This window comes from Curcuma longa, chromosome 2, assembly GCF_044706935.1.
Source record: "Curcuma longa cultivar G26 ecotype Majalengka, Jawa Barat chromosome 2, ITB_CL_G26_1.1, whole genome shotgun sequence".
Lineage (NCBI taxonomy): Eukaryota > Viridiplantae > Streptophyta > Magnoliopsida > Zingiberales > Zingiberaceae > Curcuma > Curcuma longa.
Window position 1 is genome coordinate 8,266,617 of NC_133862.1, and position 17,087 is coordinate 8,283,703.

The 17,087-nt window shown below is 36.7% G+C and overlaps 2 protein-coding genes across 2 annotated transcripts; one reads left to right on the top strand and one right to left on the bottom strand.

Annotated features, from left to right (window-relative positions):
* The first annotated feature begins 616 nt into the window (after positions 1-616).
* LOC141821763 (lysophospholipid acyltransferase LPEAT2) lies at positions 617-14,767 on the top strand. The gene is made up of 13 exons (XM_074709121.1): positions 617-1,065; positions 2,756-2,936; positions 3,062-3,121; positions 4,739-4,902; positions 4,981-5,044; positions 6,183-6,251; positions 8,998-9,093; positions 9,667-9,711; positions 10,629-10,699; positions 12,565-12,631; positions 13,157-13,207; positions 14,031-14,141; positions 14,337-14,767. Exons 1-13 carry the CDS (start codon positions 662-664, stop codon positions 14,475-14,477), a joined length of 1,524 nt encoding a protein of 507 aa, XP_074565222.1. The 5' UTR covers positions 617-661; the 3' UTR covers positions 14,478-14,767.
* Positions 14,768-15,715: 948 nt separating this feature from the next.
* LOC141821122 (B-box zinc finger protein 20-like) lies at positions 15,716-17,087 on the bottom strand. Its single transcript, XM_074708498.1, has 3 exons — positions 16,819-17,087; positions 16,272-16,715; positions 15,716-16,162 (listed from the first exon to the last, which is right to left on the bottom strand). Exons 1-3 carry the CDS (start codon positions 16,993-16,995, stop codon positions 15,854-15,856), a joined length of 930 nt encoding a protein of 309 aa, XP_074564599.1. The 5' UTR covers positions 16,996-17,087; the 3' UTR covers positions 15,716-15,853.

The following is a 17,087-nucleotide window of genomic DNA, read 5'->3' on the forward strand; positions in this document are numbered from 1 at the left end:
TAAATAATAATAATAACAATAATAATTAAAAATCACCGATCTTACTTACCGTCATCCGCGGACCCTGGCATCATGCGGCGTTATTTGTGGGACCCACATAGCATTTGGCAACCAGATGGAGGGTGCGTACGCAAGCTTAAGAAGAACGTTGCCTTTTAGGATAAAAAAATAGCGGCCCAGATCCGACCATGCAAGAACCGGCTCGTTCCGGTAACGGATGCGGTACGTCGCTGGGTCTATAGCTTCGCGTCTACTTTATGCACGTTCCTGCAAGGATCTCCTGCAATTCTTAGCTCACGCGACACCCAATCCGCCGACAAAAGTCGGCAACGTGACTCCTTCTCGCTTTCGTGGCTTTATCGGGCAAGTCACAGTTTCTGTTCCATGTTTGTCGTGTGACAGGATAAAACAATCCCGAGAAACCAAATTGCACCATCCCTTCTATATTTCAACACGAGAAGTCGACTGGACAGGGAACACCATAGCACTGTGAGCGACAAATGAGGACCCACCCTAGGAATCTGTGTGAATGCTGTTTCCTGTCCTGCCCTCACTTTGCACACCTTTCCTTTTTTTTTTCCCACCTCTTTTTATTTTGGTGGACGGCCAGCTCCCTCAATTCTTCGATCGAGATCCTCCTCGTCTCCTTTCTTCGCATCTCATGGCGGATCTCAACGGCGAACTCACTGCTCCCCTCATTGACTCCGAGGTCGCCATCGACGTGAACGGCTTGCTTGAGCGGGGAACCGACGCGGCGCCGGATGAGAACCCCTACGCGTTCCTTGGCGCGCCGCCCCTCGAACTGCCTCCGATGAGCCCCATCGACCCTTTCCGGAACCAGATCCCATCCATATCCGGGATGTACGAGTGGTGCAAGACGGTCCTATGTCTGCCGATAGCCGCGGCGCGGCTCGTCCTTTTCGGCATCGCGATCGCGGTGGGCTACGTGGCGACGTTGGTGGCGCTGTATGGATGGAAGGATAAGCAAAGCCCCATGCCGAGGTGGCGTTGCCGTGCCATGTGGCTCACCAGGCTTTGTGCCCGCTTAATCCTCTTCTCCTTCGGGTAATATTCCGTCTTATTAGAAGCGTAAAAAGGGGATCTATGGTCCTTTAATCAGAGGGTTCTTTGGAAGTCTGGTTTAGGTTTGATTATGGAAGTTAACATTTTAGTGTAGTTGCGTACAAATTGTTTTTTCTACTCTTGGTTAATATTGATACTATTAGTCGTCAGTAAATGCTAACCACAAAGAAACTAGCTGTCAGAATTATTGCGTATTTTATTTTGATGAAAAGTGTGATGACAAAAAAATTAAATTTTTTTTTGATACTTTGATTGGAGTAAGAAAAAAAATAGTCTTATAACTTCTTTGGTATAAGTTCGGAGTTTCGACTCATTAAATCATGTACGAAAACTCCTTGTCTTGGTCTGGATAACTCTGAATTATATGGGTCCACTACAAACACTATTGTGATGTCCCTTGTGTAAATGAAGATTCTGTTTGAATATCAATCCCTCAATACAGCTGTTTTCGTACCAGCGCTTACCCTTGTAAATCCTTTTGTGGGTTACATGGTCGCATATTATTTTCTTTCTAGAATGTCTTGTGTTTGTTCAGTTACTTGTTTGGATAATCAAATAGGCATTCTTCTCCATCTTCTGTAGCACTGTTCGGTGTCCTTTTTCTCTTCTCGTTCTTAGTTTTGTGACAACTATCCATGCCAAGTGCTACTTGTGGATATAACTGTTGGAGTATATCATGCTTCTTTAGGAACACATGATATTCCCAAAAGTAACAGCACTATAAGAACCTATGATCATGCGTTTCTATACTTTCTATTATTTTAAAATCAGATCCTCTTTCTTCCTGATTTTCATTTAAAAATATGTAGTATTTTAATGGTAATTGTGAAATCTTTGATCTTTTAGGACCAGTATCTTCTGCCTTCAAATGTGGGCAGAATATCAAGAACATGGTTAGGTCATGTTTATTTATGCAAATTTTTCTCAAGTATCTGCCTCATAGGTATTTGTAAACAAAACCTCAATTTTTGTGGGAGGTTCACTGTTGCCAAATATGCTTCCTTTACATGAGATCAATTGAACTCTTCATTGTTGTAACTCTAAGCATACTTTCTTTTATATAATTTATAAGCCTGCACACAAACTAAGGAGAGTTTTAATAAATTTTGGGATGAAGTTAATGACTCAAATTGGACCTGAAACATCTACCAAGCTGGTTCTGATATGTCGCTTGTGAAAAATCATTACGGCAAATTTAACATAAAAATGATTATATCAGTTAAATTCAGTGTCAAGTGGTGACAGGCTAAAGTCTCATATGGTTTTGTTACACATTGTTAAGTCTGTATTGCTTGCAGGTCCCCCTCAAATGGAAACTTGTCTTATTAAGTCTGCATTGCTTGCAGTTCCACCTTGAATGGAAACTTGTAGTGTTCAGCTTTGGTGTCTTGACAAGTAAAATTCTAGCAAAATTGATTTTATTCTTTGAAAAATATAATAAGATATGGTAAACTTTTGCTGTCTTTAGAGTATTAATCCAATTCATTAGAACTACAAAATTCTGTAATTGATGTATGTTTTGCTTTGATGATGATATATTCATTATGTATTTTCTGTGAAGGTTTGAATTGCAGGAATGTAGATTTTTCCCAACTTATGAAGCATGTTTAACTTGTAGATGCTTGTCCATTTAGCTTATTAATGGTTGCTTCTATGACTGCTTTTCTAACAGCTACCAGTGGATTAAACGAAAAGGAAGACCAGCTCCCAGGGAGATTGCACCTATAGTTGTTTGCAATCATATCTCATACATTGAGCCAATATTCTTTTTCTATGAACTAATTCCAACTATGGTTGCTTCTGAATCACATGATTCATTGCCTTTTGTTGGAACTATTGTTAGAGCAATGCAGGTAATCTCTGTTGTCTAAGGATCTTTCATAAACAGGTCTTCATTTTAATTATTTTATTGTTATCCTCTCATGTGAATTTTTGTTATCGAATCATTTTATAATGATATGCTTGTCATATTTTGTAGGTTATATATGTTGATAGGTTCTCACCACAATCAAGAAAGCTTGCTATTCATGAAATAAAGGTATAAAGACTGTGTGACTTCTAGATCAGTGCTATTATCTATATAATCAATTTTCTTTCCTACATTTGCTCAGCTACATTCTATTTAAGTTAGTTTATTGAATTTTAATGACTATTGTTCTTTGGCATTCAGATACATTACATGGTTGGTAAAACCAACGTTCCTACCATGGTGGCAATGACTAACTTAACTAGTCAATATTGATTGAGTTAGGCCTAACAAAATGCCTCCATGTCCAACAGCTTTAGACATTAACCATCACAGAACATATATATAGACAACAACAACAGGCTTATCCCACTAAGTGGGGTATATATATATAGAATGACTTAAAATTTAAGATAATAACATGATAATATAGGCTGTGAACTTCTTTCTTCACATCTCTTGATCATACTAGTTGTCTTGCTTTTTTTGTTTGTTTCTTCCCCCAATTCATAGTTTTAAGGGAAACATACAGTTGGCGTTGGGAAATTTTTGCAACTTCAGTTTATTGTAGATGGATTTTCTATCATTTCCTTGCTTGAGTTTGCTTCTGTTAGCACTTTGTCTCTAGTCTATAGATTACACACCAAGAGATTCTAACTTTATCTCTTTATAAATTGAGTAATCCTAAACAATCCTAGTCTATCTTATTAACTTGATGAACATAAATGTAATTTGACTTTTATTTTCTTTAACTTTGCGAAACCATACCATTTTACCTCTAAGCTTAACTATGTTAATATGATGGTCAATTGAAAGAGAAAATTTCATTTTTTTCCCCAGAATTTACCTTATTTTTAAAATGCCTCCTCGTAAATTATCAAAATATCTCTCGAGTGTCTAACTAACTCTTATCATTTTACACCCTAGCCATTAGGTGTGGGCAAGTGAAATATCATACCTAACCATGTTTGACCTTTGGGTTGAAAAATCTCTGTACCCAAACTCGAAATTCTACAAAAATTCCTTGAACCTGAACCTAATTTTTTTAAAAATCCCCTCAAAATTTCAGGTTGGTGTCAGGTTGATTTTTGTGTTTTGCTTTTTTGCTTTGGTAGAATATCTACTACCACGTAATAAGACAATATTTGAAAGCAATCAAATTCAAAATTAAATTCTGAATCCAAAATTTAGATAATTTTTCTCCAGACAATTACTAAATATGAGCAACATAAGTTGATTGCACCTCAAGTTATATTGGTCTTAACCAATGTAAAAGTTTAGCTAATCAAGGAAAACATGGCTTGGGGGATTCACATTTTGAAGTCTAGCTTAATTGGCTTGCTTTCTTCACATGTCAAGATCAAATAGCCATTTTTAGAATAAAATGCTGGTTATCAGGGCCCAGAGTCTTCAGACATTAGCTAGCTAATTATAAGATTGTGCCTCAGTTCTTACTATGTGATTTAGATTGGTGTTGTAGAACATAATTCACTTTACCTCTTCATGTAAAGATTTTTCATAAGCAACTTGTTTTGTTGTTACAATAGATATGATGATGAATGAATATCTCTAATTTATATTTAGGAGGAGGAAACAACCTAATTTTAAGAGTACTGATAAGGAAAATTAAATTGAAATATATTTATTAGCTATTGATACAGAAATTTGCTTTCTAGGACATGCAAACAGAGAAAGGCTTCTTCCAATGATTTTCCACGTGTTATGTTATTTCCTGAAGGGACCACTACAAATGGGAGGTTCCTCATTTCATTTCGACTTGGTGCATTCCTTCCTGGTTTGCCACTACAACCTGTGGTTGTTCGCTATCCTTATGTACATTTTGACCAATCTTGGTACAGATTCTACACATAATATATTTTTAGTTATTGTCCTTGGTGTACTTGTAATGAATTACTTTTCACTCAATTTAGGGGAAATGTTAATTTGCTGAAGCTCATGTTTAGAATGTTCACACAGTTTCACAACTTTATGGAGGTACATTATCTAATAGCTCCTATTTTTTTTATCATATTAATTGTGTTATGGTATTTCAGTTATATCAGTTCTAAGGTTAACATGTATTTCTGAAATTAGTATTTAATTGTTGCCAAGATTGTTTGTGTATTTATTTTTCCTATTTTCTTCCCTTACTGTTGTCAGAATATTTATTCTTCATCAATGATTTCTGGTCTTGTGCAAGGATAAATTTATTTTTAGCAGCCAACCATTATTTGAATCCAGGATACCGTTTCCATTCAGATTAAATAGATATAGGAGCGAAACAAAAATAATTGAACAGTAAAGAGCAAACATGCTTACAGATCTTGTAGTTGTCATAGTTGAAACAACTTTGTTCTTGACAGGGCTTTAAGTGTAGATGTGTTTCATCTATTATATAGTTTGCTTGCTTCCTGAGTCTTGCTCTTACTCATCGACTTTGACTTCAGTCCTTGGTCCTATGAATCTTGGATCTCCTGCAAAGACGATATTAGGTTAACACTTGAATAATCTCATTATCCAAGCTAGAAACCATAAGGTTTCTTCAATTAGCTTGAAACTTTCAAATGATGCATTTGTCTTTGCTCAGTATATGATTGTTTGAGAGTATCTTAAATATCAAGTATACAAATTTATACAACTATTTTTTACTTGTCCATCATACTTGACCTTAGCAGGACACATTCAACTTTAGGAAAACTATCGTTAAGGCGCTTCATGCTGGATACAACATAAGGAAATGCCTTTTGTAGTTTTTCATACTGTAGGTTGGATTGTTGCAGTTAATTCAACTTGTTTGTGTGTATTATGGAAATGCTATTGATTTGCTGATAGCCAGACACTCCTATGATACTGAAATGAAATACAGATAACTTAGTTCTGAACTTATCTTCAGGTTGTTCTGTTCATGAATCAGATTTTGTTGCTATTGTTTTACTGATGTTGTAGCTCAATTTTTCCTAAAAGTAGAATTCACTTATTACATATGCATTATTACACGAATAGGTTAGCTTATTATTAGCACACAACTATTCTTCAGGATATTAGAAAAATATTTTTGTAACTCTTGGATCTGTGATTGAGTTTGCTTCATCTGTAGACTTGTTTACTAAGAATGTGTTTGTTCACTTGATAGGTGGAATACCTTCCTGTTATATTCCCAGATGAGAGCAAACAGCAAAACGTAACAAAATTTTCAGATAGGGTATACATGTTCAATGGATTTTGATACATGCTTCAAGTTTTGTAATATATTTCCAATAATTTTTGTATTACTTGATTAATTAGATTAGCAGTAATCTTCTTTCTTTGTGGCATTTATTATCAACATTAAATCATGGCTTATAATCTGATGCCGTGCTTACCTGCACAATTGGGATATTACATTTTGCTCTTGCACCAAGATGTAGAATGGCTCTAGCAACTTTTCGGTATGCAGGCTTAGTACAACATTCTTCATGATATTTTATCGCGGGTTGTTAGTGATCGGTTCTCCCCTCAAGATTCATGGTACTCGAAACCCTATTCTTCCTGAGGTGATCTCTGATGTTGATCGACTGTGAGAGGCAGATGGTTTTGTTATGCTTCGGTTTTGATGTGGACAAGTTAGGGAGACACCAAGGCTTCATGCTGATCGTGTGAAGCTTTCTCCAGCACCAGTGATAGATGTGTTTCTACCTTCTCCAGGTTACCTTGCTCTTCTTCTTCCTCCTCCTTCTCCTCTTTTTCTTCTTCTTCTTCTTCCTTCTACTCCTCATCAGTGCCACCAACACCATATGCTAACATGGGCTAAATGCTTCTGGTCAGGGACCCAAATGCTAGCTTAGAATGAAACTTCAATATTTAATGAAAATTCAGTTTTGTGAGATCTAGGATAGTTGGATTTTCTGTTGTAGCAATTTCAAGATTTAATTTGAATTTATGGTTTGCTATGTGTTTACAAAATCATCATTGGAGAATATCTGAAACCTTTCTTTAGTTAGACTAGATTCTTTTCATCTCGACACTGAGTTTGGATATGTTTCACTAGAAGAATAGCCAGTCTCTTCTAGAACATCCAAAGCTAGCCTTATGAGGCAGTTTTCTTGACATATTCAGATCTATGAGCAAAAGAGGTTGAATTGATCCAAACTTATGAAGTGAGTTAAGAAGGTATTAAAAATCCATCAAGTTTTAAAGGATAAGAAGATGACCAAACTAGATGTTGTAGGCTGACTAGATTCCAAATGCTAGCGAACTTGCTGTTTGAGTTGTACTGACTAATAGTGTTGTTATAACCCTTAGACAACTAGTATTTCCTATAGGGCTGGCAAAATTTTAAATGACATTTATACATCATCAACATAGTACACATTAGTACGTCTGTATTTAACATAATTGTGGTCATAAAGAGATTGTGGACACTAATATCCAACAGCTGACACAAATTACAGGTTTGAGTTTGGAATACTTATTACCAAGGTCATAAACAAGTTGACTCTAACATAAAGTTTTCATTTTTGTGGATTGATCTGCATAACATCTTGATATATTAGTATAAACTATGTATTTATATCCTTTGTACATTTTATTTTTTTGGTGAATTATTGTTTAGTTGTTATTGGATATTACTTTGGTAGGTATTTTGATGCATGTAGGAATCTATAGAAGATTTATAATAAGATGAGTTGATTCTAGGTTAAAAAAGGCATAAAGAGGTAGAGACACCAAAGATTACTCTATGGGAACTTAATGGAAGGATAAGATTGATGCAGCCGATCCAAATAGTTGACATAAACACAACTTGACACAAACAATTACAGTTTTACAATTTTCACAATCATGCAGAATTACCAATGTTGTAAATGGCAATGGGCGATGGCGGGGTGGTCAGTCACCGCCTAGGCGGTTGATTTTTCTTTTACTATTTTTATACATAATATTATAAATAGTCATCATTTTTATGTAATATATGTAATTAAATGATATTTATGCATAAATAAGCTTCATACAATACAATATAATTTATATAAGGTACAAATAAATATATAAATGCAACTAATAAGATAATTAATAAAAATTCATTACCATATCAATACTAAAAAAGTAATATCATTTTTTTTACCAAGAACCTAAGTTTAAAATTTAAAGTTTCAATCAATATTGCAACAAACCAACAAGGACTAGACTAAACATAACTAATTTTCTAAATCATCTACACATGCACCATCAACTACATTCATAATCCTCTCATCATCAGACTCAATATCAACATGTTCTTCATTCTCCTCCGATGTATCTAAATCCTTATCAAATTCTCTAATGGGATGCTCCTTTCACTCCTCCTTTGTTATAGCACTTCATCCGCTCCCGAGGTCTTTGCCATTATTCTCCAAGTAAGTCGTGAACCTGGCTCGACCTCATTTTCATCATCACCATCAAAAAGTCAACCTTTAACTTCACTAGCTTGAGAGGATAGAAGCAAATCTCCATCCATTTCTTGTGGGTGACTTGGTGGATTGGTGAAGTTATTTATGTTTTGGAAGGGAGAGAAAGTGTATTAATATATCTAAGTTTTTAAAATTTTGTTGACTTTGATTGCCTCACCGACTAACTTGACAGTCTCACCCACTGCCTCACCTGCCTTGTCCATCGCCTCACTAGCCTCGCTTCATCTTTGACCACCTAAGGCAAAGGCGGTGTGGTTGATGTCTGCCTCCTACCTAGGCAACTGTGTTAGCCGCCATTTATAACAGTGAGAATTACTGATGCACTATAACCTCAATGTCTTTTAAGATTCTTCCTATGAATCCATAAATATGATTATTTGCTATTTTATTTTTTAGGTGTTGCACTTCTAAATTTGTTATTATTCCATCCCAGTGTTAGACATTCATTTATTGGATTTTGTAATTATAATAATAAAATGGAAGTGGCTACCTTTTATGTGTTTTTGTACAAACCTTTCACAGACTAGCAATGCCATGTCGAGGGCCCTTAATGTTCTACAGACAACTCACTCTTTTGGAGATATGATACTTTTCTCAAGAGCATCTGAACTTGGAAAGGTAAAAAGTAAATTTCCATTTTTGATACTATCATAAAATGATCCACGTGCATTATTGTTCAGTTCATCACTCAAATTACTTTCTCGTGTTTAAATATTGCCTTAATACACTATCAGTTGATTTATTGTGGAGCACCTTACTTATCAGCTGATATACTTCTTACTGAAGGAAGTAAAATTGAGTTGCATATTAAAAAGATGCTTTGTTTTCAAATTATTAAATGACTCTTATATGGATATTGGAGAATCTACTGTTAGGAATTAGTTAGCACAGTTAGTGGTTGGTTTTTCGAACACATACTACAGGCAATGCCATGGTGGCGGAATACAAATCCAAGATCTGTCCATAATTACAAAGGGCCTACCAACTAGGTTGCTTGACAGCTTGTTAGTTAATACTTGGTTATACAACTCCAATTATTTCTTATGAAAGAAGAATCCAATAAGATGGCTTCTAAGTTCTATAGGCACTTGATGTGCAAAATGTAAATTTTGTTCCTTGTTTCTATATTCAAGTTCTTGTTTGAGCTTTCTAAGTTGTCATTTCATCTTATTCCTCAATTTTAATTCACAGGAGAGATGCTCAAACTACATGGTAGAGATGGCATGGGTAGAAAATGTGAGTACTGAATTTATCATATTAATCCCAATATAAGATTTTACTTGGTAGTATTATCGCTAAGTTCTAACATTGTTTAGAATAATGTACTTATCACTTAACCTAAAATGAAGTTTAATTGTATTCTTTTTCATTCTTATAAAGCTATTATTCATTATGAATTATGCATTTGCAATTTCGTTCAGATTCATCTAAGTTGGTAATAGATATTGATTCTCCAGAATTACTCAGCCTTTGAATACAATCCACTTTAGTTCACATCACCAACTTTTGATGTTGACATGACTATTGTTTGTCTGTCAAGACTCAAGATCATAGAAAGGAGATTATTCACTGACAACAAAACAAAAGAATGACTCACTAAGATTATTCTGCCATGGAATCTTATTGTTGTCGCAGTATGAATATCACTTAACAAATCCCAGTCTAGCATTCAAGGCTCTATGATATTGTGGTATGAGGAAATGCCACTTTGTTCACGGTGACACATCCACTCTACTGATGCCATCTGTCAGTTGAATTAATTATACTACCAAGGCCCACAGGCATTATTTTTCTTTTCAATTGCTCTGAGTGTCTCACATTTTGGATGCACATGCACGATGTTTTATCAGAATTTTAATTGAGACAAATTACTATGCAGTTTTCTCAAAAAAAAAAAAGAAGAAAAACGACCAGATTTTACAATTTTTGTATTATAACAGGATTTTTGTTTTTTTTTAATTGCAGAAGATATTTCAAGATCATAATACGATGGTAGTTTCTAAGTTACAATGTGACTACTTTTGCATTTACTGACTGAAGTCTACTTGCTCTATATCTTCTTTTGGACGCAGTTTCTCATCATGGCATATATTATTTTATGAAAAGACTTCTTTTATATGCTTTGATTAATTGCAACCTTTTTCACTGTGCAGTCATTTAACATAAGCACATCGGAAGCTGTTGTACTTTTGGATAAATTTCTTGCTATGGACCCAGACTCTAAGTAAGTCAGCATAAGTCTGAAGTTTCCTGTTAAAGGATAATTTGGAGTACGCATTTCTTGCCATTAAGGTTCATAACAGCTCGTGGAATCTTCAAAGATTCTTTAATATCAATTATTTTCTTTTGATGCTAATGTTGGAGTTAGTTTAAAGTTGTTAGAACCAACAGGGTAAAAACTGGTTATGTAGCAATTTCGTAATGCTATAAAAAATGACATAGATGACATGTAGCCACATTGCCACACTCCATGTTGATTTATTTCGCAGTAACATGTAGTCCCTAATAAAAGGTAATTTTGAATTTTTATATTTGGCTACTTCATCCATTTGCATGGAGGGGGAGAAGTTCTATGACCTTCGCTATACATGATAAGAAAGCAGAGCAAAATAGTGCCAACATTTCTTTCACCTAGAATCAGGCAGAAGGGATGGGAATAGCCAATTTTACCTTCTGAAGAAATTGGAGCAGGATAATGTTGAGGAATGATGCTGGCTGCTAAGGCTCAGGGGTGCGGCGTTGAGTGTGGCAGGAGCAATGAGCTGTTGGAGGCAGGCTTTGATGAGGTCAAGCAAAGGAGGCAGGCTCCGAGGACAAGGGTGCTTGATCACGTCATTGAAGATGGGGGTGACCTAATCATTTCAATTCTCTCCTCCTCTTACCAGAACATTCTTTTTCTCTCCCCACCTCCTCTTCCTTTCCTTCCCTCTCTTGTGGAGTAACAGAACCTTTAATGTAATTTGATCTGTTGTTAAGCACACAATCAATCTAAATAAATTAAAGAAAAAGTTTATATCTCCTACCTAATGACTTACAGAAAGTGTGAGAACTAAAGCTCTCTGGAACAAATAATAAGCAAAAAAACATTGTTTTTGCAAAAAATTCAAATATCCATGTGCGCTATTATTAACTGAACTAAAGCACTATAAAATTGTACACTTTGTTCCTTGTAAACTAAATCAAGCATCTTCGCTTTTTTAGTCCATTCTGATCTAAAACCAAAGCATTGCCGATTTGTTAATAAAACAATTCCAAATACCACGAGAGAAATTTATATCAAGTATTAAAATTCCAAGCCCTATGGATGGACTGAAAGTGAAATGTATTTTCTTAGGAATAGAATTTACCTTTTTGACAATTAAAATTTCATTTTCCAACTTATATTGTTTCTGTACAAAAATATTCATTGCTATAGAATGAAATTCTGGTTCCATAAGATTCTGTCCCAATTAAGCTTAATGAAATTGGCCACCAAATTTTCTTTATGGCCTGCTTAATATCTGGTATAATGTATTGCAGTTTGTTTTAATAAATATTTGGTTATAAATTTTATTTTAGTTGTTATTGCTAACATCTACTTTAGCCAATCATAGCTGAGCAATCCTACTGATCCGACAAATTACATTGTCCCAGCATAATGTCCATTACTAATTCTGAACTTGTGAAGTATGATTTGAACTCTGCATGTTGGTTTAGGCTTAACTAGCATGTAACATGCTCTCAGTCAGTGCTATGAGACTGTAATTCTCGAAATACAATTTTGCTGATATCACAAACAAGCACATGATTCATGCTAGGACATAAGATACGATGATTTAAGACTTTATGCATACATAATGGAGGATCGTATAGCATTTTTATTGTCGTGAATTTTGGTATCATGGATGATTGACTAATTGATGAACTCCAAACAAGTGTTCATCCATCAAAATATTGATTCTATGTTAAGTTGGTAAACTACTGTCAATTGTCTAAAAGATCTTGTTTTTCACGTCCAGTACATCATGCTTTAACTTTTAATTGAAGCCTTAATTTTTTTTGTATTTTATGTCAATGCTAATTTTTCATATATGTAATGTTGGGTGGCAGCGGGCGGGTTCAAATTCATGGTTTTCTGAAAGTATATGGACTTTGCTTCAATCCTGTGTGCGAGAAGGTTAGTAGAACTTCTTGTGCTTATTTTACCCATGGAATTAACCTTCCGTTCTGAGTGCGTGGTTTCTACTTCTTTAGGTTGAATTGTTTGTGGTGGTTTAACATGTAACTGATTATTTTTTATGCTCAAGCAATTCCAACTAAGATTTGTAACAACCGATTGTCTCAAATGGTTCAGGATTGAAATCCCATCAGGAATTCTATATGAGGGTCTTCATAGGTGTGAGTTGTATGGGAGTGTTAGTCAAATAATTGTATTTCTTAAACCTGATATTGATAGGCAAATGCAGTCGTAAGTCATAACACTGAATTCCTATTGGATTAAAATTTGATATTTTATTGCTTGCTCATATTTGACCAAGAAACCTTCAGTCCTATGACAAAATTCTGTTTTCTGGTTCGCAAATGATGTGCATACTAGGCTCTTTACAAATAGTTGGAACTCATGACTTCAGATTGTTACATATGTGCCTCACCTAACCCTTGAAAAATGCCTTAACGAAGGTTGTCTTTTAACTCTCTTCAGATATTTGGCTATTTGGACACGGAAAAGAAGGGGTCAATAACTTTTCGGCAGGTAAGATATCTAACATCTCAGGAAGGAATTTTTCTGTTTAAAGTTCCACTTATTATAGGTAACTGCAACTTTAACAGCATCTGCTATACTTGTTAATTTCGCAATGATGCAAGTATGACATGAATAGCATTTGAACCACATAATTTATGCTCGACTGTGATATCAGGTTCAGTGCCAAATTTAGTGCTGTAAATTTAATAAATCTGATTCCATGAATTTGACAAATCAACTCATAGTGGAGGAAGACAGTAGTTTTATATTTCCCAAAAGAAAAACATTTTTAATTGGGTATCTTTTGATTGCCATGTGAATAAACTTATCTAATGCCATTACGAAGGGAATTAGAAGGGAATATTATTATCAAGAAAAATAGAAATCAATACATCCTAGAACAGATATTAGATGCTAGCATCAAGAAATACATGAAATTCATTAGAGGAGTCGCTCTCTTTTCAATCTTCCATAGCTAAAGCCAATTGTTTGCATTCTATTTTCTAATAAAAAATCTCTGAATTGAATGGAATTTGGATATATACTAATTTAGGTTTCAGTGGTCAACGATGCATGTGAAGTTTAACGATACCTGTCAGAACCATGCAATCATGTTCTTACGTCAGGCTACACTTGAACCATCTCATCTCTACTTAATTCTTGCACAATTCTTTGTATTATTTGCCAAGTTGTGGATCTTGTTTTCTAGTTTCATTGTGCATATCTCCAATCGATCCATTTTTTAAAAATGAACCCCTTAATTTAACACTATTTTTTATATATATTTTTGTTCGTCAACTAATTTGCACTGCAACTGATCTGCAATCTACAGTTTTTGACTGGATCAGCACTAATTAGAAAACAACCATCATTTTGGAGGGCATGCGAAACGGCTTTTGCCAAGTGCAGTGATAACTCAACAGATTGCATTTCTACCGAACAGGTAACAAACCAAAGTTAATCCATTTCTTAGCAAACACTTTATATGCAATAATATTAGTCCAATAATTTACTCGTAATTATTGAACCCAACATAAAATGCTGTAAATGGAGATATTTTTAAGTTACTTCAGTTTAGCTTTTGAACTAATGGTGCTGTTTTGTCATTACACTAAGTGAGCTATAATTCCTTCTTCAGCTTCATCAACTGTTCGATACAGCCGCTGAAGGCGTGATCAGAAAAGATGAATTCATGGAATGCCTACAAAAGAATCCATTACTCATAGCACTTTTCAGCACACATCTGAAGACTGATGATGACCAGTCGGAAATAGCGTGAGATTGGAATTGCGATCGATCAAACTTTGCACATCACTTCGATTATGGCCACACAGACGTTATGCCTCAGTGGCAACTAACCAACCCATCCAGTGGTATTCTTTTTTGCCTCACATCGGTTGGCTGCAAAGCACCATATTTGATATAGATGATGCAAGGTTTTGATTTATGTGTTTGAGGTGGATATTATTAGATTCCGCAAATGGCTTTAGTTATATGCTCGAACTCGTTGTAAACATTATTTCCATCTTGCTATTTATAGCAAAACCTGGTATAGAAAATATTGGAGGTTTTGTATCAAATGTCTGCAGTGTCATTGATCCTTATGACGCCAATGACACCACTTCACCATTGGTCATGTTTAGGTCCAATTGGCTTCCGGACATAGCTAAGGTGGTGATGATGGAGCAAGTCAGAAGTGGATAAAGGTTCGGATCTTGACAAAGTCGAGACAATGTAGTTTTTCGTTGTGATCAATTTGCTTCTTAATTATAAATAATAGGTTGTGGATCGATCGTGTGAAATTGTTAGGATGGTGAATTTTAAAAAAAAAAGAAATGTTTAGGTCCAATTGACTCTCATGAGCGTAATTGAGTTAATATTCATGTGATAGAATTATAATAATATAGTAAGATTTGAATATTTGATGGTTTATTTTCTTGAAGAATCAGTTCGGTAAGCTGATGAGTAAACTAGATTTTTTTTAAAATTCTGAATGAACAGAATTCTACATGATTTCGATGTTTACTTGCGATGATTAGGCGAGTGTGTTAGCATCTTTTGTTTTTTTTTTAAAGTTAGAAGTGATTATTTAATATATTTAAATTTATCAAAGATGAATAATACGATAAATATTTTTGATTTTTTAATAATTTTAACTTTTAAATCAGCGGAGAAGTATAAATTCCCAACCTACATATTCTCTTTCCTTGTTATCCTGCAGCGAACGACGAGCAAAATTCCAACGAATAAGTTCCTTTATTTTTTATTTTTATTTTCAATTTCTCTCGATCATTCTCTCAAACAAGAAGTGAACACATCGTTACGCTTTATCCAAACTCGAGCATCAAAGAAGGATTCTCTCAAATTCAACATCACTTGTCTCTTACTCAGCAGATTCAGATGCTAACTCTCTAGTCGATTCCGGCGAGTCCCGATCAATCAACTCAACGAGTTCATTAACCTGAATTTCTCAAGAGAATGAGATGAATTCACAAACTGGATAAGAACTCGGAGATCTGGAAAAAAAACACAACTTGAAAACTCGTACTCCAAACACATTAAGCATCCTTACTTCTAATTATTCTGAAAAATTAAAGCTTTTTCCCAGGTTCTTTAGACAGAGTGCAGATACGGTGATCTAAATGGCCGACCAGTTCAGTAGTACCAAGGCGAGCGTCTAGTCCTCTTGATGGGAGTTGGCGCAGGGGAAATCTGTGGCACCATGAAAATGTCCTCGCTCAACTGCTCTGGCACCGTCTTCGCGCCTCGCTGGTAGCTGACACTCGCCTCCTTGTTCGCGTGCCACGTCTGGTGGTGCCCCACGCCGGCGGTGGAGGCTGCGGCGGAGAAATACGGCGGCGGGAACTGGGGCACCTGCGCCGCCCACGCTGGGAACTTCTCCGCCGCCGCTTCCTGCCCGCCGCCGTCCAGATCCGGCTCCAGGAACGGAAGCAACTCGGTACCCTGCGCAATGACGATGATAAAAATCCGTTCTTTATCTTCTCCGTTCGAAAAAGACGAAATTTTTAGGGTTTCGTAGGCCGGACAGGAGGGAGAAATAATGTTCGCGAACCTTCGCGAACTCCTCCATCGAAACGGCTGCATCGTCGATGAGAAGGTCCTCGACGAGCCACCCGGGGCACATCTTTATTAGGTACTCCGAGATGCTGCTTGTAGAATCGGCGGCGACGCCAGTGGATGCGGTTGCGGGCCTGTCGGCGCTGCTGGTGGTAGTACTGCAGCTGGTTGTGGCGATGGGGGAGGAAGCTTCGACAATCAAGACCGTACTTTGATCTCTCGCCGGAACGGAGGTTTTGGCACTGTCTTTAGCCGGCGTCGCCTCCGACTCCGGCTCGGTGGAGGAAGAGGAGGACATCGGGGCGGCGGAAAGACGTGCGCCGGTGAGGATGAACCTATTGTGCTTCATGGTGAGTTGGTTGGCGCTGTGGATGGACTCGTCGCAGTCCCTGCAAAGAATCGCGCGGTCCTCTTGGCAGAACACGAACCCCCGCTTCTCCTGCAATTCCCAAATCCAAAGAACTGAAATACAAAAAAACAAAATCCAAACTTTTGGACGGCAGATCCACCACGAAGCCATCAAAATCGCATCTTGAGCAGACCTGGCAGACATCGCAGACGGGGTGCGACTGGGCGGAGAGGGAGAAGCGGCGGTGCTTGCCGGCGAGCTTGTTCGCCCGGTGGACCCGCCGGTCGCAAGCTTCACAGAGGGCAGCCTCGTCGGCGCAGCAAAAAGCAGAGGCCGCCTCCTGGCTACACACGTCGCACAGTATCTTCATCGAGCTCTTCGACTCCGTCGAGGAGGAGTTGGCCGGAGCAGCGGACGGACGCCGGTGAGTTCAGGTGGGAAGCCATCGGAACGAAGGCGTTG